The 21,960-nt window shown below is 39.6% G+C and overlaps 1 protein-coding gene across 6 annotated transcripts in view; it reads left to right on the top strand.

The window, feature by feature from the left end:
- LOC132397267 (protein RIC-3-like) overlaps positions 1-21,960 on the top strand; it is a 71,827-nt gene that overhangs the window by 33,000 nt on the left and 16,867 nt on the right. For 3 of the 6 annotated variants that reach the window (XM_059975786.1, XM_059975788.1, XM_059975790.1), the window contains 2 exons: positions 18,247-18,467; positions 21,719-21,803. In XM_059975786.1, coding sequence (XP_059831769.1) covers positions 18,247-18,467; positions 21,719-21,803 — 306 coding nt within the window. Of the gene's footprint in view, positions 1-10,597; positions 11,104-13,457; positions 13,494-15,141; positions 16,308-18,246; positions 18,468-21,718; positions 21,804-21,960 lie in introns of those variants that run through there. The other 3 variants (XM_059975791.1, XM_059975789.1, XM_059975787.1) reach the window with 3 other exon arrangements.

The following is a 21,960-nucleotide window of genomic DNA, read 5'->3' as shown; positions in this document are numbered from 1 at the left end:
CCATCCAGCCACTGTTGAATCCATTTTACTACTTCAATATTAATACCTAACGATTGAACCTTCCTAACTAACCTTCTGTGTGGAACCTTGTCAAAAGCCTTACTGAAGTCCATATAGACAACATCCACTGCTTTACCCTTGTCAACTTTCCTCATAACCTCTTCAAAAAATTCAATAATATTTGTTAAACATGACCTTCCATGCATAAATCCATGTTGACCATTCCTAATCAGACCCTGTCTATCCAGATAATTATATATACCATCTCTAAGAATACTTTCCATTAATTTACCCACCACTGACATCAAACTGACAGGCCTATAATTGCTAGGTTTACTCTTAGAACCCTTTTTAAACAATGGAACCACATGAGCAATACACCAATCCTCTGGCACCATGCCCATTTATAATGGCATTTAAAATATTTCTGTCAGAGCCCCTGCTATCTCGACATTAACTTCCCTCAAGGTCCTAGAGAATATCCTGTCAGGACCCAGAGATTTATCCACTTTTATATTCCTTAAAAGCACCAGTACTTTCTCCTCTTTAATCGTCATAGTTTCCATAACTTCCCTACTTGTTTCCCTTACCTTACACAATTCATTATCCTTCTCCGTAGTGAATACCAAAGAAAAGAATTTGTTCAAAATCTCCCCCATTTCTTTCGGCTCCACACATAGCTGTCCACTCTGATTCTCTAGGGGACCAATTTTATCCCTCACTATCCTTTTGCTATTAATATAACTGTAGAAACCCTTCGGATTTATTTTCACCTTACTTGCCAAAGCAACCTCGTATCTTCCTGATGAAGGGTCTTGGCCTGAAACGTCGACAGCACTTCTCCCTATAGATGCTGCCCGGCCTGCTGTGTTCCACCAGCATTTTCTGTGTGTTGTTGTTTGAATTTCCGTGTTTGCTAACTCATATCTTCTTTTAGCTTTTCTAATTTCTTTCTTAAGATTCTTCTTACATTCTTTATATTCCTCATTTACTCCATGCTGCCTATATTAATTGTGGATATCTCTCTTTTCCCTAACCAAGTTTCCAATATCCCTTGAAAACCATGGCTCTCTCAAACTTTTAACCTTTCCTTTCAACCTAACAGGAACATTAAGATCCTGTACCCTCAAAATTTCACCTTTAAATGACCTCCATTTCTCTATTACATCCTTCCCATAAAACAAATTGTCCCAATCCACTCCTTCTAAATCCTTTCGCATCTCCTGAAAGTCGGCCTTTCTCCAATCAAAAACCTCAACCCTGGGTCCAGTCCTATCTTTCTCCATAATTATGTTAAAACGAATGGCATTGTGATCACTGGACCCGAAGTGCTTCCCAACACAAATCTCCGTTACCTGACCTATTTCATTCCCTAACAGAAGATCCAACACTGCCCCTTCTCTAGTCAGTACCTCTATGTATTGCTGCAAAAAAACTATCCTGCTCACATTTTACAAACTCCAAACCATCCATCCCTTTTACAGTATGGGCTTCCCAGTCTATGTGTGGAAAATTAAAATCTCCCACAATCACAACCCTGTGCTTACTACAAATATCTGCTATCTCCTTGCAAATTTGCTCCTCCAATTCTCACTCCCCATTAGATGGTCTATAATACACCCCTATAAGTGTTACTACATCTTTCCCATTCCTCAATTCCACCCAAATAGTCTCCCTAGATGAGCCCTCTAATCTATCCTGCCAGAGCACCACTGTAATATTTTCTCTGACAAGCAACGCAACACCTCCCCCTCTTATCCCTTTGATTCTATCACACCTGAAGCAATGAAATCCAGGAATGTTTCATTGCCAATCACACCCCTCCTGCAACCATGTTTCACTAATAGCTACATCATCATATTTCCAGGTATCAATCCATGCTCTAAGCTCATCCACCTTTCTTCCAATGCTCCTCGCATTAAAATAAATGCATTTAAGAAATTCTCCACCTCTTCCTCTCTGTTTATCTCTAACAGTACAAAGAAATTTGCTGTCTTCTTTTTCTTCCTTCTCCCATACATCTGTTCCTACACTCTGGTTCCCCTCCCCCCTCGTATCTAGTTTAAATCCACTGGAGCCTCTCTAGCAAACCTACCTGCAAGAATATTTGTCCCTCTCCAGTTCAGATGTAAAACATCCTGCCGGAATAGGTCCCACTTTCCCTCGAAAACTGCCCAATTATCTGTAAACCTGAAGCCCTCCCTCCTGCATCATGTCTTCAGGTACGTGTTGATCAGCACTATCTTACCATCTCTAAACTGGTAGCAGTCCTGAGATTGCTATCCTGGAGGTCCTGTCCTTTAACTTGGCACCTAGCTCCCTAAACTCACCTTTTAGGACCTCCTCACTCTTCCTGCCCACGTCATTGGTCCCTACATGAGCCATGACATCCAGCTGCTCACACTCCCTCTTGAGAATACTGAGAACTCAATCCGAGATATCGCGGACCCTGGCATCAGGGAGGCAACAGACCATCCGGGATTCTCGATCTCTTCCACAGAACCTCCTATTTGTCCCCCTAACTATCGAATCCCCTATCACTACTGCTCTCCTCTTTTCCCTCCTTCTCTTCTGAGCTGAGGGTCCAGTCTCAGTGCCAGAGACACAACCACTGCAGCTTGTCCCAGGTAGGTCATCCCAGCAACAGTATCCAAAACAGTATACTTATTGTTGATGGGAATGGCCACAGGGGTGCTCTGCTCTTCTTGTCTATTCCCCTTCCCTCTCCTGAGTCACCCAACTACCTGTCTCCTGAATCCTGGGGGTGACTATCTCCCTGAAACCCCTGTCTATTTCTGCCTCTGCCTCCCGAATGATCCGAAGTTCATCCAGCTCCAGTTCCCTAACACGGTTTGTCAGGAGCTGCAGCTGGATGCACCTTTTGCAGGTGTAGTCATCAGGGACAGCTGTGCTCGCCCTGACTTCCCACATACTGCAAACGGAGCACTCAACTGCCCTAACTGCTGCCTCCATTACCTACCCCTAAGCTAATTAGATTAATTAAAGGAGCTTACCCGGCCTTACCTCACTTGGAGTGAAGCTTGTACTCAGCCTCTGCTCGCTTTTTAAATTCCCCCGCTGATCTCAGATCTCACTTGCACGCTGATCTCACTTGCACGTGCCTGCACAGTCTAGCCTCTTTGCCCTGATCAATTAAAAAAACCAGCTTCTCTCCGAGCTTCTTTTACCTCTTCCCTCTCCACCTCTTGCTTCGATTTAAATGACCATTGAAAACTTCCTCTCCTTTTTAAACCTTTGGCGCACTACATCACGCGCCTGCTTTACTGAGCTTATCACTAGTGAGAATGCTAAGTTCTAATAATAATCTTTGTTTTAATTTCAAATATTCATTTTAATACCCAACTTAATTTTCTCTGGTTGGTGGGTCCGTAGCAAGTGATTATCAATTACTTATGCTGCTAAAAGAGATGGCTTTGATGGAAAGTTTATCTAGACTTCTTAAGTTCTTCGAACATGCTCACCTGGTGAATAGAAATTTTATGTGTAACTTGCTTATAAAATCATTTTGGTTATACTTTAGTACAATCATACTTATTTCTGGTTGAAATTCTTCTCATCAAGACATTAGTGTGAGTGAAACCATGAACAATTTGCTCTGGTGCATCTTTAATTTCTTCATTATTATTTGGGCTTATAAAGACACTATCAGTGCTGTTATCCACAGTTAAGTCTGAAATTAATGCAATAAAGGACTAATCTATAACTCATAGTTTTCAATCAAAAGTAAATCATGCACCAAATGAATTGAAGCATTTCACCAGAGCACCTATCCTTCCGTTCCACTCTTCTAAGGAGCAAAGGGATTGTGGTCAATAAAAGTTTTCTCATCCCCCTTCATGACCACCATTACAAGGTCATGGCTGCCATGAATTAGGTACTGACTGATTTCCCAAGAATCAAACTGAGAATGACATGGTAATGTAAGCACTGCACACTGTCACCAGGAAACGCACAGGAAACATTTTAATAAGGAAAGTGTGGTGCAAACTATGCCAAAGCATTTTACTGGTAAATATTGACATCTTTCTGTGTTCATAGCACATCATGTGTTTAGTGTACCAAATAAGAATAAAGTCCAATTTGGAGGCAAGTTCTAAAATTCTGGAAATGGCAGAACCTGGTCTTTATATTCAACACATGGTAGCTGAGGCAACATTGAATCCAGGTACAATTCACCCTGGTGCATATGTTATTTCTTTATTGCTGTTTGGGATTATGACATTATAAATGTACACAATGCTGATTTCTATAGTCAAGAATGAAATTAATGCTATAAAATTCCAACCTAAAATCTGCATTTTTCTTTTGAAAGTAAATCATGGACACCAGTCAACATCAGTTTTCTAATATTAAATTTGGACCAAAAATACAACCCAGATTGTACTGTTCACTCATTTATTGTATAAAAATACAAATCTAAAATTTATCAACAATGTTATTTCAAAAATTGAGACAAAGTAGAATGCATATCTGCACTGCTTGGCTGAGCTCAAGCTTACCTTTAGCCAGTAGTTTCACTGAGAATTGACATATACTAATAGCTTAGAGTTCAACTAATCCAAAATTTCCACATGTGCTTGTCAAACAAGAAGTCAGAGAGAAACTGGGACTCACATTCCTATACATCTGAGCTCTTGCTCTGTCACTGTATCTAGCAGTGACCCCTGCATTGGAGCATCAACACCCTAAGGAAAAGGGCCAAATCAGGACCCTCAGCCCGATGCCAGAGGAACCTGGTCCAAAATCTGCAACCTCATTTATTCAGATAAAGTGGCCAACCATATGAAGAAAACGCATGTGGTTTGCATATTTTACCTCATAATTGTAATATTTTAAATTATTTTCTAGTGTTTTAAATTGCTTTTATTATATAATACTACATTTATTTTTTAAAAATTGTTTAATTATTTAAACAATTGGTTAACATCTTTGATAAGTTGTCAAAGGCAGTCTTGGCCTCAGGATCCAAGAGCTGAGATCTACTTACAACGTAGAACCTGTCTGCCTTAAAGGACACCTCTTAGCTACACAGGGTCAGCTTAGTTAGCTCACCAGATCCAGTACAGTTAGGTATGAGCATTAGGTTCAGGAGGCAGTCCAGATACAAGACTATCTGAGTAATTACTTTTCAGGATTATGCAGAAAAGCTTTACCCATAAAACCTCAAAGGGTTAAACAAGTTTCAGGTTTTGGTAATTTGCTTAGAGATAGGTCTGTGGAAACAATTAACCCGAATGCTAGAGGTTTCTACTTCAGTTTAAATTTATGAAATTGACTGGAAATTGTAAATGGAAACATCCAGACAAGGAAATTGCCCTTTGGAATGCATTGATTTTTTTAAAATAGCTATTTTTGTTGACTTTTCAATTTTAAAAACACTGTCAAGTCCTCATTTGCCTTACAGCTAACCAATAACTTCCAATTACCTTTTTGCAATAATGGAATAAATTTCAACGTGAAATTGTTGCCTATTTTAAACAGCTGTAAAAGGTGTAATACCCCATGATGGAAGCACTGGCAGTAATGTTGCCAATTGTAAAGAATGATGAACCTATTTGGAACCGATCAGTAAAAAAGGCAGAAAACTTTACAAATGCAATTTACATTATTTAAAATGTTACTCTCTTGGGAGCTAATTCAGATTAATACTATGAATTCTGAGTGACATTTTCTAATAACTTCACATCTGGTAATAAAATAATAGATAATGTAGATCAACGTTTGCAATAGTTATTTATACAAATGGTAACCCAGCAACCAAAGGCACAGTAGCCAAGGATGAGTTAAGTAGCTCACTGGTCCTTACCAGAACACAGATGATGAAATAAGACAAGTTGTAAAGTTTTAATTCAGAAATGCATGACAGAAACGTGTTTTCTCTTCAGTTTGCTCAAACAGTTGAATTTAGCACTTCCAAAAGAACTGACCTAAAAGATAGATGAGGATCAAACAAGGAATACATCTTTTATAATTTAGGCTACATGCTTATGAGATCTTATAGTTAGTTTGTTCCTCTAATCAGCATAGTACAAAAAACAACAAAAATCTGTGTCGGGAATCTTTGTCCAGTCATCATTAACACAGGCAGTAGCTTAAGTCAAGAGGTGAGCAAGTGAGACCAATCATTGTTACATCTTGTCATAGAAGGCAAACTAAAACAAAAACACCCTAGTTGGGATTTCTTTTCTCACTGTGTCTTTTTTCAAGAACATCCTGAAATGTTTCTAATCGTACCATCTCCTGAACTCCTTGTTATATTTACTGTTCATATGCATGGGAATTTCTTGTGCCTCTTTGGATAAGTGTGGAAATGTTAGCCGAAGGGTTTTAAATCCTTCAATTAATTATTTAAACTTCAGTGGCTAGTCATCACTGGTGTTTCTAATACTGAAGGGCTTGACAAGTAGTTATTGGAAATATATTTCCATTCATGGAAGAATGCCAAATGAGAAGGCACAGGAAAATAAGTGGTGCCTGCTTGACACAGGGATGAGTTACAGAGGCTATGAGACAGGTATTTGCAAAAGTCAAGAATAGTGGGGAGACAGTAGTAATTGGAGTGAGGCCAAGGTCAGGTCAGACATGATCTCATTGAAGAGCAGAGCAGATTTGCAGGGCAATTGGCCTTCTGGACAGGTGACTGTATTTGAACATAGATACAAATTATAATTCTGGAAGGATGTAAAGTTTTGGAGAAAGTCATTTACTAAAGTGATTTCAGGGATCAAGGATTTTGGACTAGATTGGTAAAGGTGCAGGTAATTCAAATAGTGGAAGAATACAGGAGGACATGGGTCACTGCTGCCCAGTACAGCATGGTTTGTACCGAGTCAGATTTTGTACTATCCTCCAGCAATACAAGGCAATACAGGTGCAATGAAAGCAGAGGTGAACTTCTTCTTGCCTTCCCTGAGAGATGGGAAGTGGTTCATGTTTCTGGAGACTTGTTGTAAACCTGGATTATCAGAGGACAGTGTGGAGCAACAGGAGTGGGATTGTGAAGGACCCTGGCCTTGTAGTTGTTTACCTTATATGGTTTGGAAGCAAATTGTCAGCGTCTTGGAGCTTGGTCTCAAATGTAATTTTTTCAGGTATTTCCTTTACTAAAGGTAAACGGGTTAATCCATCAGCATTTCCATGATTAGTCAACCTCTTGAATTCAATCTTGCAGTTGTGTCCTCCAAGGAAAAGAGCCCATCTCCGCATTTGTTCTTCTGATGTTAGTGGAACACCCAGCTGTGGATTGAAAATGGACACTAGCGGTTGATGATCAGTAACAAGGGTAATCACTCTCCCATACAAGTACAGTTTGAAATGTTTTACACCCCAAACTCAAGGCCTCTTTGGCTATGGGTTCACTGCCATCACTCATAACATGTGACATGACTGTACCTATACCATAAGGTGAGGTGTCACTGTCAAGCTTCATTGGATGATGTAGATCATAATGTGTGAGTACAGTGTCTGATATCACCATTGCCTTTGCCTTCTGGAGAGCCATCTCACACTGCTTTGTCCAATTGCCATTTCTTATCCTAAAAAAGACCGCAACTGTGGCACGTCCTTTGGCCTTGGGACATACAACACTGCTTGAATTTTCTCAACACACTTGTATAAATCTGTGCTTCAATGGTGTGATCACAGTAGGTAATGCTTGATTTAAATAATTCAGGCTTGTTGTATTGTGTTCTGAACCCATAGTCTTTTTAGCACTGTCTTTAAGATTTTGGAGATTTTCCTTGTCATCCTCACCAGTAGCAATGATGTCAATAGACAATAGGTGCAGAAGTAGACCATTCGGCCCCTCGAGTCTGCACCGCCATTCTGAGATCATGGCTGATCATTCACTATCAATACCCAGTCCCTGCCTTGTCCCCATATCCCTTGATTCCCCTATCCATCAGATATCTATCCAGCTCCTTCTTGAAAGCATCCAGAGAATTGGCCTCCACCGTCTTCCGAGGCAGTGCATTCCACACCTCCACAACTCTCTGGGAGAAGAAGCTCTTCCTCAACTCTGTTTTAAATAACTGACCTCTTATTCTCAATCCATGCCCTCTGGTACTGGACTCTCCCAACATCTGGAACATATTTCCTGCCTCAATCCTATCAAATCCTTTAATTATCTTAAACGTTTCAATCAGATCCCCTCTCAATCTCCTCAATTCCAGCGTGTACAAGCCCAATCTCTCCAATCTCTCTGCGTAAGACAGCCCTGCCATCCCAGGAATCAACCTAGTGAATCTACGCTGCACTTCCTCAATTGCCAGAATGTCCTTCCTTAAACCTGGAGACCAAAACTGTACACAATATTCCAGGTGTGGTCTCACCAGGGCCCTGTACAAATGCAAAAGAACATCCTTGCTCTTGTATTCAATTTCCCTTGTAACAAAGGCCAACATTCCATTTGCCCTCTTCACTGCCTGTTGCACTTGCTCATTCACCTTCATTGACTGGTGAACTAGGACTCCTAGGTCTCTTTGCATTTCTCCCTTACCTAACTCTACACCGTTCAGACAATACTCTGCCCTCTTGTTCCAGCTTCCAAAGTGGATAACTTCACATTTATTCACATTGAATGACATCTGCCAAGTATCTGCCCACTCACTCAGCCTATCCAAGTCTCCCTGTATTCTCCTAACGTCCTCTTCGCATGTCACACTGCCACCCAGTTTAGTATCGTCAGCAAACTTGCTGATATAGTTTTCAATGCCCTCATCTAAATCATTGACATAAATCGTAAAGAGCTGTGGTCCCAATACAGAGCCCTGTGATACCCCACTAGTCACCTCCAGCCAGTCTGAGAAACACCCATTCACTGCTACCCTTTGCTTTCTATATGTCATCCAGGTAACACTGAGTGCCTAGGCAGCCTTGCAGAACCTGGTCCATAGCTTTCTGGCAGAGTGCAATACACTCTGAGAGTGTACACTACTCAGAGAGCTCCATGCCATACACACAAAGTGCTGCAGGAACTCAGCATGCCAGGCATCATCTATAGAAAAAAGTAGAGCCGATGCTTCAGGCCTGCTGAGTTCCTCCAGCATTTTGCGTGTGTTGCTCGGATTTTGAGCATCTGCAGATTTTCTCTTGTTTGTAATTAGGCTGCATAGCTCACTGGCTATTTTATCATGGATTGGATAAAAAACTGGACAGCTTTGTAAAACTTGGGTGTGGCATTTTCATTTAACATTACTTTACCCTTGATAAGTTTGAGTTTTTCAATACCATCCTTGAACAATGCTGTGGAATCATCCAGTACTGTTATGCAGAGTGACTGGGGACGACCCCAAGTGCAGGACACAGGCACAGGGACTTGAGACAGAGACAGACTTCGACATGACCTGGACTGGACTGGCACTCAGAACCAGGACACTGAACTTGGAACTCGGAACCAGGAACCAGGACACTGAACTCGGAACTCGGAACCAGGAACCAGGACATGGACTTGGAATTTGGAACTTGGAACCAGGACCCAGGACTTGGACTTGGAACTTGGAGCCCGGAACGTGGACTGGACTTGGAACTCGGAGCCCGGAACTTGAACTGGACTTGACTCGAAGCCCGGACTTAGACTTGGACTTGGAACTCGGAGCCCGGAACATGGACTGGACTTGGAACTCGGAGCCCGGAACATGAACTGGACTTGACTCGAAGCCCGGAACGTGGACTGGACTTGGAACTCGGAGCCCGGAACGTGGAACTCGGAGCCCGGAACTTGAACTGGACTTGGAACTCGGAGCCCGGAACTTGAACTGGACTTGACTCGAAGCCCGGAACGTGGACTGGACTTGGAACTCGGAGCCCGGAACTTGGAACTCGGAGCCCGGAACTTGGAACTCGGAGCCCGGAACTTGGAACTCGGAGCCCGGAACTTGGAACTCGGAGCCCGGAACTTGGAACTCGGAGCCCGGAACTTGGAACTCGGAGCCCGGAACTTGGAACTCGGAGCCCGGAACTTGGAACTCGGAGCCCGGAACTTGGAACTCGGAGCCCGGAACTTGGAACTCGGAGCCCGGAACTTGAACTGGACTTGGAACTCGGAGCCCGGAACGTGGACTGGACTTGGAACTCGGAGCCCGGAACGTGGACTGGACTTGGAACTTGGAGCCCGGAACTTGGACTGGACTTGGAACTCGGAGCCCGGAACGTGGACTGGACTTGGAACTCGGAGCCCGGAACGTGGACTGGACTTGGAACTCGGAGCCCGGAACGTGGACTGGACTTGGAACTCGGAGCCCGGAACGTGGACTGGACTTGGAACTCGGAGCCCGGAACGTGGACTGGACTTGGAACTCGGAGCCCGGAACGTGGACTGGACTTGGAACTCGGAGCCCGGAACGTGGACTGGACTTGGAACTCGGAGCCCGGAACTTGGAACTCGGAGCCCGGAACTTGGAACTCGGAGCCCGGAACTTGGAACTCGGAGCCCGGAACTTGAACTGGACTTGGAACTCGGAGCCCGGAACTTGGAACTCGGAGCCCGGAACTTGGAACTTGGAGCCCGGAACTTGGAACTCGGAGCCCGGAACTTGGAACTCGGAGCCCGGATCTTGAACTGGACTTGACTCGAAGCCCGGATCTTGAACTGGACTTGACTCGAAGCCCGGACTTAGACTTGGACTTGACTCAGAGCCTGGACAGACTTGGACTTGATTTGGGGCCTGGGACTTGGACTTGAGCTTGAACTTGGACTTGGACACAGACACAGAACAACAAAACACGACAGTCTATTCGAGTAGTGGCAAATGGCCTGCCTACTGAGCTGGATATGAGACGACAAAACACGACAGTCTATTTGAGTAGTGGCAAATGGCCTGCCTACTGAGCTGGATACCAGACAACAAAACGACAGTCCATTAGAGTCTGGGCTCGGAGAAGCAGCAACCGGCTAACCATGGAAACGGCAGAATTCGTACCTTTGGCTTGGAGTGGCAGCAATCCAGTGGCAGTAACTCCGCTGGACACAAGAATGACCGAATCCACAAAGCACCCCAGGCACCAAAGCCACTTAGAGTCCACAATGAACTGGGACTCGAATCGGGTACAACTGCACTTGCTCAGGTGATGGTCCAGCACCAAGTAAGTATCTGTAAACTGGAGCAATTATACTGCAGGTTCCAATGAGGATCAGGTGTCTTAATCAAGGCGCCTGATGGAACATGGGGAAAAGGAAATAACTGGAATGAGGAGTCCACGAACCGGACCGTGACAAGTACCTTTCTTAATTCACTTTCAACTGACTCTTTTGCAGGGGATGTGTCATGCAAATGGTTGCTGGATCTTTAACCACATTGTCATTGTCTCAGCCACTCATGTCCCCACAATGCTGACCCTCCTGTTTTTACCACACACAAGTCCAATGTGGCTTGTTAGTTGTTGTATTTCACTGTTATGAATGTTATTCCCACAGTAATTATCTTTTCTCCATAAGTTCTTAGCTGGATATCTGCAGGCTTCAATTCAGTATCTTTGAAATGCTGTCAAACTCATTTTGTGGAATAACTGAAACAGCCGAGCTGCTGTCCAGTTCCATTTTAATTGCCGTTCATTTCTGGTGTAAGCTATACTGTTTACGTGGTGGTGTAATGATAAAGACCATAAGACAGAGGAGTAGAATTAGGCTTTTCGGACCATTCGCTCTGCTCTGCCATTCCATCATGGCTGATCCTGGATCCCACTCACCTGCCTTCTTGCCATATCCTTTGATGCTCTGACCGATCAGAAAACAGTCAACCTCCACCTTAACTATACCCACCGCAGTCTGTGGCAGAGCACTTCACAGATTCACTACTCTCTGACTAAAAAAGACCCTCCTTACTTCTGTTCTAAAAGATTGCCCCTCAATTTTGAGTCTGTGCACAATAGTTCTAGATACCCCACCATAGGAAACAACCTCTTCATGTTCACCCTATCTAGTCCTTTCAACATTTGGCAGGTTTCAATGAGATCCCTCTGCATTCTTCTAAATTCCAGTGAGTACAGGCCCAAGGCTGCCAAATGCTCCTCATATGTTAACCCCTTCATTCCTAGAATCATTCTCATGAACCTCCTCTGTACTGTCTCCAATGACACCACATCCTTTTTGAGGTATGGGGCTGAAACTGTTGATAATACTCCAAGTGTGGCCTGACTAGTGTCTTATAAAGGCTCAGCATTATCTCCTTACTTTTATATTCTATTCCTCTTGAAATAAATGCTAACATTGCATTTGCCTTCTTTACCACAGACTCGACCTGTAAATTAACCTTCTTGGAGTCTTGCAAGAGGACTTCCAAGTCCCTCTGCACCTGTGATGTTTGAACTTTCTCACTATTTAGATAATAATCTGCACTATTGTTCCTTTTACCAAAATGTATTACCATACATTTCCCAACACTATCCCATCTGTATGCCATTCACGTATTTCTTACATATAACAGATCATGAATTATGTAAACAAAGATTTCTTCATAAAACAGTATATTTACAATATTACTGAAAAATTAAATACACCACAGTTATGTAAAAGCAGGAGAAAGAATGTTATATAAATTTTAATTAAAAGTCATATTTCAGATTATTCACATTTCCTTGTATTCTATGTACTTCAGAAGGAAATTTATAAAATCAGTGCTTTCTACATTTACTCATCAATTTCCCATAGGCCAAACATACTTGATTTTGTTTTGCAATGCTAATCTAACTGGCTAACACCATCCTGAACTGAGATACTGAGGAAACCCACATCAAGCTCCTGTTATGCAACTCTTCTGGGACTTTTGTCCAAATCTATAGCTCTGCCCTCTGTCATAATTTCTTTTCAATGCTCAGGCATAGCCTGAAGTTCAATAATATTTAAGAACTATTAAATATAAAATGAGTACATCGAAAGCACATAAATAACTAAAAATATTACAAGTAATTAAAAGAACATGCAATGTACCCTGATATCTTTCTAGCTTGCAGTCATCTAATAATGGAGAATTCCAGCAAATTGCAGCCTCAGGAATGGAACACAGCTTGGAAATTGTGGGCAGAGTTTAGCCAGGATCTAGAGATATGTTTTTGTAAGTTCCAGACCAGTATGTAGGAACTAATGGCATTCACCACGTGGAATTAATGGAGCTGCTAGATTTTTGATGGTGTCAGAAACATTCAGAAGACATGACTGAAGCAGAAGATAGATGTTTGATCCTATAAAGGCATAGATAACAGTCTGTATAATCGTCAAGGAGTACAAGGTATGGTTGTGATTATTTTATTCTGTGTACAATTAGTTTTGGAAGAAAATAGGTGTCCAGCGCTCATGCTCTTAGGGCATGGCATGATATAATTTCTTAAGCTGATAATGTAAATGTTGTGAGATTCAAGTATGAAGTACATTCTAACACAATGTGTGTGTAAAAAGTTTCAGGCTCTAATCTTTTTCTTTTATCTATGATTCCTTCTTTCAGAACAAATAAGTGGATTTGACAGAAGATAATTTTGCAGTAAGGTTATTTGCTTACTGGAAACAAGAAAACATATTGGAGAGGAAATGGAAACAAGAAAACATATTGGAGAGGAAATTTCCAAAACAACAAAAAACTGGATTTACCAATTGAACAATTGCAGCTTTCTAATTGCAAAACAATGTCATGTCAAACAAATATAATCTTACCCATATGGACTTTCAGAACTAGAATTATACTTCTAATTTAATGTTGCATCAAGGTTGGGATTAGGTATATTCAGAAAATACCACCCTTTTACTGCTGGCTGGTGGCGTAGGACATCAGTGCTGGACTTTGGAGCGAAGGCTCCTGAGTTCAAATCCAGCCAGCTCCCTTTCATACTTTCCAGTGTTGAGCTAGCAAATCGGTCTCGTAAAGACAAAAAAGGCCTGCTAAAAAAAAACACCGTCATGACGGTGTCGGGATGACTCCGCTCGGAGTTAAGGGCTTTCTCCTTCTTCACCCTTTTACTGCTTGCACTTTTCTAATTCCAATGCTATTTGTCTATATATCACCCATCCTGCTTATTTGTGTTTTCTCTATAATTCAGATAGGCCAATAATATAATAAATCATATGCATCCTGGATAAAAATGTTCTTTATTTTCATAAAAACTGTAATACAATATAAAAAATGTATTGTATGATACTGTGAATTCTGCAAAGCCCTTCTGTAAACAGACCTTATTGAGAAAAAAATATAGATCAGATAGGAAGTTGAGCGGAGCACTGGCAGATAGATTTTAATCTCACAAGTATGAACTGATGAATTTTGGAAATCAAGTTGGGGTAGGGAGGAAACAGTAAATAGCAGGACACTGAAGAATATTGATGAAAAGAGAGACTAGGAGTAAAAGTGATAAACCCTAGTCAATAGGATGGTGAGGAAGACATATGGCAGGCTCATCTTTGTAGGTCAGGACATAGAATATAAGTGTTGGTATGTTGCAACTTCAGAAAGCCCTGGTTAAGTCACACAAGGAGTATTATGTGTATTTCTGTTTGCTGTGCTGTCGAAAGAATGATTGCAGTAGAGAGATTGCAGAGGTGATTCACCAGACTGCAGCCTGGATTGGATGACTTCAGTTATGCGGAGACATTGGAGAGGATGGGTTTGTTTCCCTGGACTGATGGAGGCTGAGGGATGACCTGATATAACGTTATGAGCAGCATAGATAAGGGAGATAGTAAAAATCTTTTTCTCATAATACAAGCATCAAAAACAAGAGGGCATTGTTTTAATGTGAGAGGATGGAATTTTAATGAGTTTATCCGAGATTTTTTAAGCGCAGGGAGTGGTTGGTATCTGGAACATACTGCCAGTGGAGATGGTAGAAGCAGATACAATTACCACTTTAAAGTTCAAAGATCAAAATAAATTTATTATCGAAGTACGTATATGTCACCATATACAACCCTGAGATTCATTTTCTTGTGGGTATACTCAGCAAATGTATAAAATTGTAACTGTAACAGGATCAATGAAAGATCAGCCAGAGTGCAGAAAACAAACTGTGCAAATGCAAATATCAATACATAGCAATAAATAATGACATCACGAGATAATGAGATGGAGTCCTTGAAAGTGAGATCATTGGTTGTGGGAACATTTCAATGATGGAACAAGTGAAGTTGAGTGTAGTTATCCCCTTTTGGTCAGGAGACATTTAAGAGACATTTTGACAGATGCTTAAGTAGGCAAAAACAGAAAGTACAGTATATGGACCTAATGTGGACAAATGGCATTGGTCTTTAGCTATAATATTCTATAGCTGAATTCAACTTCTTATTCTTCTCTCTTCTCAATTCTTTCTAATGCTGTGTTTTGTGTTTGTTTTGATCTCTGCTGTGCTTGGGATATTAATGTGCTTTGTGGCAAGGGAAAAAATGTACATGTGAGGACTTGTGAGAAGTACAACTTCAATCTCATCAACTAAAGAATAGTTCGTCTTGTAGAACCAGAGCATGATTTTTATGCTGTTACTAACTGGACTGCTTGCAACTCATGATTCTTTAAAAGAAAACATGAACACGTTCAAAGTTTGTTTTTAAATTCATGCTCCAATTTGCATCTAAAAATGTCACTTATTAGTCTATCTGCAAAGCAATGCCTTACTATCTTTACTTATTCAATTATTTTCTTATGCTGTCTTTAATTTCAAATTAATTTTAAATTAACTTTTATCATTTCTTACATTCTGTTATCAACAAATGGTCTTTTCAAATAATAGAATCCATTCAGTGCATAATTTAAATACCTATTGTTGAATCAGCCTATAAAGAGAAATAAGCCTCAATTTTGCTATATGTTTATAGTATTTCCTCTATACTAATGGCATCAATCTATGCTATAACCTGTTTGCTGATATACTAACCTATCTAAAGGATAGTCTCAAACTGCACAAAGTTCTACATATTAGTAAAATATTGAATCAGTCAAATGGAAAATTTGCCCAATTAAATATCACATAAAATCTGCACTGTGCTACCTTTGTGCCTAAAATGATCCTTACTCTTTAAACAGAACACAAAGCCTTTGCTACATAGACACCAAATAAAACAGCAAAAATAAACACAAATCAAAATTGGGCACATTTGGAATTTTTCAATTAACACAGAGCATCTCAAGAAATTAGCTCAATCTTGATGTGTACCTTATAAAGCAAATAAACTGCATTTGGTCTTAAAAGTTTCAGGATAGATTAACAGAGATCAAATTTAGCAGCTGAATAATTCACTTCATATTAAATGGGAAGTCACTACTGCTGTCACAAAACACTGCAGCTCTGCCTTAATGTGGGCAATGTCAAGGGTAAGTTACTAGTAATACAATAATTTTGCCAATCACCTTCATAATTTTGAAAACTTCATGTGGTTATCTCAAGGTGTCATCTTTTCAAAGTCCGCATGGTGGTGCCATGAAATCTCACTCTGTTATTTCCAGTTAACAGTGAACATATGAAAAGTTAGCATTTTGACTAAGAGATAATTAAATGTCAATAGTACTGATGAAATGTTCAGATCATAGATATCCACATTTACCGAAAAAAATAGATAATTTATCCTTTGTGCACTCTTGACAAAATAATTCATAGTATTAATAGAAAATAGCAAAAATAAAATTGAGAGAGTTTTTTTTAAAGAAGTAAACATATTGTATGCTCTTAAAGCTGAATTTGAGAACATTTTTCTATCCCATATCATATGACAAATTTCAAAATATCAACCAAGTTCTATTGATTTCATTTAGTTTAATATATCATAAATAAGTGATGTTAACACAAAACCAAACTTTATCATATTTAGCCCAAACTTTTCCATGATCCCATGAAGAATTTTTCACTCAGTCAATCCTTTATTCTAATAATTCTATTAGTGTATTTGGAAGAAGATTTTCGAGACCTTTTGCTTCAAAGTTTACTTCATCCCTTTGCATTTGATTTTCTTTTTGAATTACATTTTTACATTTGTTTCAAATGACTTTTATAACTCAGTTTGACATCATAAACCTGGACAGCATATAATGTGCAATAAAACTCTGCTGACATTTTCTAAGCATAGAAGAAAATTTGACATTTAATCAAAGCTTTCTGGTATTGAAAATCTTAGACAATTAGACCCAGAAAAGGACGAACTTATAATATTATCCAGCTCAGCTGCATAAGCAATTAAAATATATTTCTCCATATTCTTGATATTTTTCAGTGATACCAATATTTAATTCAAAGCTGCTGCAGCTTGTATCTGTTCATTCAGTCTGCCTTTAGCACTCTCTCCCTGTTGCATTACATCTGCTCTATCATAATTTATTGATTTCTTCCAAGTTGCAAAACAGAGCTGGTGGCATGTTAATAAATCAGTAGTAGGTAAATGCTTGTAAGAACCAATAAAAAATGGAAAACTCATTAAAAAATACAAGATGACTAGTCAATCTACAAAATAGTAGGTTTCCTGACTTGTAAAACGTGAACAAATTTGGAAACATCTAATTAATCAGTAACTGAAAGTCAAAGCAGCCTTACAAAGACATTAAGTTATACATTTCACAGTGTTTTAATAGATAGCAACTATGAAGTTGGCTATTTTAAATGCCTTTAATAATACTTTTAATGAAAGGCCTCTAACTTCTTTTCAAATACTTGCTCTTGGATGATACACTTGCCCAGTATTATCACTATCGCTCCCATTAGATGTCACAGTGTCAAAATATGCCAAGGCACTTATTTTTCCAGTATGAGTAAATTTATCCTTTTCCATTGAATTATTCTAATCAGGCAATATTCAGACTCTCTTTTTAGTAAAAAGGCTCTATATGAGTATATGATTGTATACACATATGTTGTTTAATATTTTAGAAACTTAATAATTTTGTAAAAGGGAATTTAGTTTGAAACGTTCCTTAGTTAATACAGTGGGATTTGGAATCCTGGTTCTGGAACAGTTGTCTGGGACTCCATTTGCTACTGAAGTAACATAATCAATGTGCTGCTGTACACTAACAGCTTTACTTACTAGTATCAATCACCAAAAAAATTCTCTATTATATTTTTGCAGTGTATTTGATTTTGAATTTTTATATTCAGCAAAACATTTTTTTCCAATTTAAGCCTTATTAGTGTTTGACAAAGTACTTCTGTCCATTCTAACCAAGATGTCAGGTTCCCATCATGCATTTTAAACAAAAAGAAGCTTAGTAATGCAAATCAAAACCCAAGTGATACCATTAACATTTTAATGTTTTATCTTTGCAGCAAGATCTAATCGACCATCTCCCATGGCACAGCACCCAATGGTCACAAAATCCAAGCAGCAGTGGTCAGCACGTCCCCATCTCCCCAAGTCCCACCAGACTGACTCGATTGCCAAAGCAAAGGGTGGAAATGGTGGAGGCGGTAACAAAGGCCTTATGGCTCGGATCATACCTGTGTATGGATTTGGATTGGTTATATACATTTTGTACATCCTCTTTAAGGTACTGTAAGACTTACTTACTGAGGGATGTTATGGTGATGAAAAGTTCTCTGTTAATATTGTCTGTCCATCTGTAGAGTTTTGAACAGACCATTCACTGTTCTCCTCATCACTCATGCCCAGATTCCAGTCATAAGTTAAAAGATTGCTCTAATGTGTGTTAATTAAATCTTAATGCAAAACTGTGTGGAGAATGAGGCAAATGGACGTGTCTTGTGAATTAAATAGAGATGAATGGAGAAGATAAGCTGTGATTAAATACAGTGGAGCAATTGCCACTGACGGATGTAGCTCATTTATTGCTCTCAAAAAAAATCAGGCAGATTTAAGCTATCTTTTCTGCAAAGTATATTATGTCGAGGTAAAGGAGTTTGCTCTGATTTAATTCAGTATCTCAGAGATGCTCAACTTTGAATCACTGTAGAAAGTGGGAAGAGTTAACATCAGGAAATGTATTAGGAATAACACCAGCTCCAATCTATATGCTGATTCTTTGATTTAATGCTTTGACAACATTCAGATATGCTTCAGTATTGCTTAGTGACCATTATTTACTGCAGTTTTTATTTTAATGTGGTAACATGGGTAAACTACTGCAGTATTAGGACAAGTTTTATTAACCAGAGTGTAAATTTTGCTGTTTACCTGAAATAAAGCCTTGGTACTCAATATACAAACGTAAAGGATAGAAATAAAGAAAAAACTACTCATTAATTTGTATAATTCCACAGCAATGAAATAGCCTCTTGTCTATCAAATCTACATAAGTGTTTATCTTTTTCTATACATGGCTACTCTTATAATCTTCTCATACACAATGCTTTATAATTGCTTTGACTCAAAGATTCAAAGAGCGTTTATTATCAAGGAGTGTATAATTTATACAACCTTGAGATTTGTTTGCTTACAAGTATTTGCAAAGCTGAAAGAACCCATTTAAAAAACTATAAAGACCAACCCCCAATGTGCAAAGAGAAAAAGGGGGAAAAAAAACAAATCATACAGACAATTGAAGCAATCAACAGCAACAGCATTCAGAATCAGAGTGCTTAGATTCAAATCCCCAGAGCAGTCCGGAGTAGGCCCAAAGTCTTGGTGCTCAGTTCATCATATTGCTGCAAAGTTCGCAGACATGAAGCACAGCACCCAGGGGCAGTTTCACAGTCTCAGCGTTGTAGAGAGGGAAGCCCCCAGTCTATCAGGATTGCTGTTTAAATTGTCTGAACAGTGGATCATACCTTGCATTAGAACCTGGGTTCCACAAAGTCGAATTGCTCTGGGCCGAGGTTTCGCTGCCAAAGAAGCATTTCTCAACTTCTCCAAATCAGCTCGGGGCCCAGAGCGATCCACACACTGACTGTCGACACCCTGCCTTTTTCAAGAGTGGCTAATGACAGGTTATTTGAATTACTAATCTCCGATGTTTTTCTCTAAATTCCTTCTTGTTTTCCTTTGTACCTTTCTGCCATTAACTTGCAGAGTGGTGGACAGAAATAGTTACTAGTTATCTAATAAAGCTCTAGCCAGCTGGTGGCGTAGTGGCATCAGCGCTGGGCCTCGGAGCGAAGGCTCCTGAGTTCAGATCCAGCCGGCTCCCTTGCACGCTTTCCATCCATGCTGGGTTGAGCGTCGAGCTAGCAAGTACCACCAGGTCCTGGAACAGTTACTGCCCCTCAACCATCAGGCTCTTGAACCAAAAAGGATAACTTCCTTCATTGAAATGTTGGGACTCACTCTTAAAGACTCTTCATCTCATGTTCTCAGTATTTATTGCTTATTTGTTTATTTATTCTTTTGTATTTGCACAATTTGTTGTCTTTTGCACACTGGTTGTCCACCCTGTTGGGTGTGATCTTTCATTGGCTCTGTTATGGTTATTGGATTTTTTGAGTATGCACACAAGAAAATGAATCTCATGATTGTATATGGTGATATATATGTACTTTGACAATAATATTTACTTTGAAATTTGAACTCTGCACTCACCCCATATCTTTTGCTTCTATTAATATCTAGAAGTCTATAACATCTTAATCATTTCAGTATTCGTGAAAAAGAATACACACAAGAGACTACAGATGCTGTAATGTGGAGCAACAACGTGCTTCATGAAAAAGTGCTGGTCTGCAAGTGAAGCCCACATCCTTTAACAAAAAGGCTTCCAGGGCAATAAAGTACCCTTGAGGTTCAACAAAAGTTCTGTTTTCCTTTTTGTCCACAAACATCTTAATACTCATACGGCCATAATACACTAAAGTCCAATTAATTACTTATTCAAATTGTGGTTTGTTTCTTCCTTAAGTTCCCCACCTCATCACCCAGAATCAAACTAAGTTGTACTGTTTCCTTGCTATAGCTGCAGTACATTGACCAGGAAAAGAGAAAGTATACACAACAAAAAAGCTCTTTCTTTCTCACAACACATTGTTTAGTCAATCAGTGGGTAATTATTCTCTTCAATTATTACTTGATTTGATTATTATTCCTCTAATTGCTGCCCATTACTTACTGTAATTGAAGTCTGCCTGCTGGGAATCTTTTGTATCTTTTTGTTCTTAGACCCGTTAGTCAAAAGCCTTGAGTGCACTTTTCACATGAATGAGCTGCTTCATGCATATAATTGCGGTTTGGATATTGTTTTCCACCAGCTTCACTTTCATGATCGTGCATATGTAGTTCCTTTCCACTATCTCCATTCCTCACCCCAGACAAATCCCTGATCCCTGCTTCAGGAAGAGTTAGACAATGCCAGCTATCCCCATTACTTCCAAACCCAAAACCTGCATTTTCTACCCATTAGTTATGGGTGGCTATGATAATTAGCTAGAGACACTAATCAAGAGTGGACCTTTGGCTCCAATTATAGTGATGAAATCTAATTATCTGAGCCTATCACCATAATAAAATACAGTGTCATATTTGTCATATTTCCACCAGACCAATGCTTACCAGGACTCCTAAGAAATATTATTTTCATTTGAAGTATAATTATTCCCTATAATAGGAACCTATGAGATCATTTACCAGAGATAAATACATAAAATGCTGAATCTGGACTGCACATGATTAGAATCCCTTCAATGTTGTTACTTATGGTGTGATAAAGCAGCAAGCCACCATAAGTGTGCTTTGAATTACTGACAGTCTCTACCAACATAAGCAAATATGTTTGCATTATAATTGAAATGGGCTGTTTTTCAAATTTCCTCATTTCCATGATACAACTTTTATCTTTTATCTTGTATCTTTCAGATCTCGTCCAAAGGTATCAGTCAAAATCCTAAAACAGGAAAGAGATGTGCAGGAAGCCAACTTGGAAGCAGGAAGTGTAAAATTAGTATGTGTATATTAGTTGACACACTGAGTATTAATCAAATGTTTTGCCATTGACCAATTCAATTACAGGTTTCTGCCATGACTTTAGACAAAATCAATTTCTAATCCAATTTCCTGTTGAATGTGTTATGTTCATTAGGATCGATACCTGTATTAAA

The sequence above is a fragment of the Hypanus sabinus genome, chromosome 7, assembly GCF_030144855.1.
Source record: "Hypanus sabinus isolate sHypSab1 chromosome 7, sHypSab1.hap1, whole genome shotgun sequence".
In the NCBI taxonomy this organism is placed as follows: domain Eukaryota; kingdom Metazoa; phylum Chordata; class Chondrichthyes; order Myliobatiformes; family Dasyatidae; genus Hypanus; species Hypanus sabinus.
This window is presented reverse-complemented; position numbering and strand designations above follow the sequence as displayed.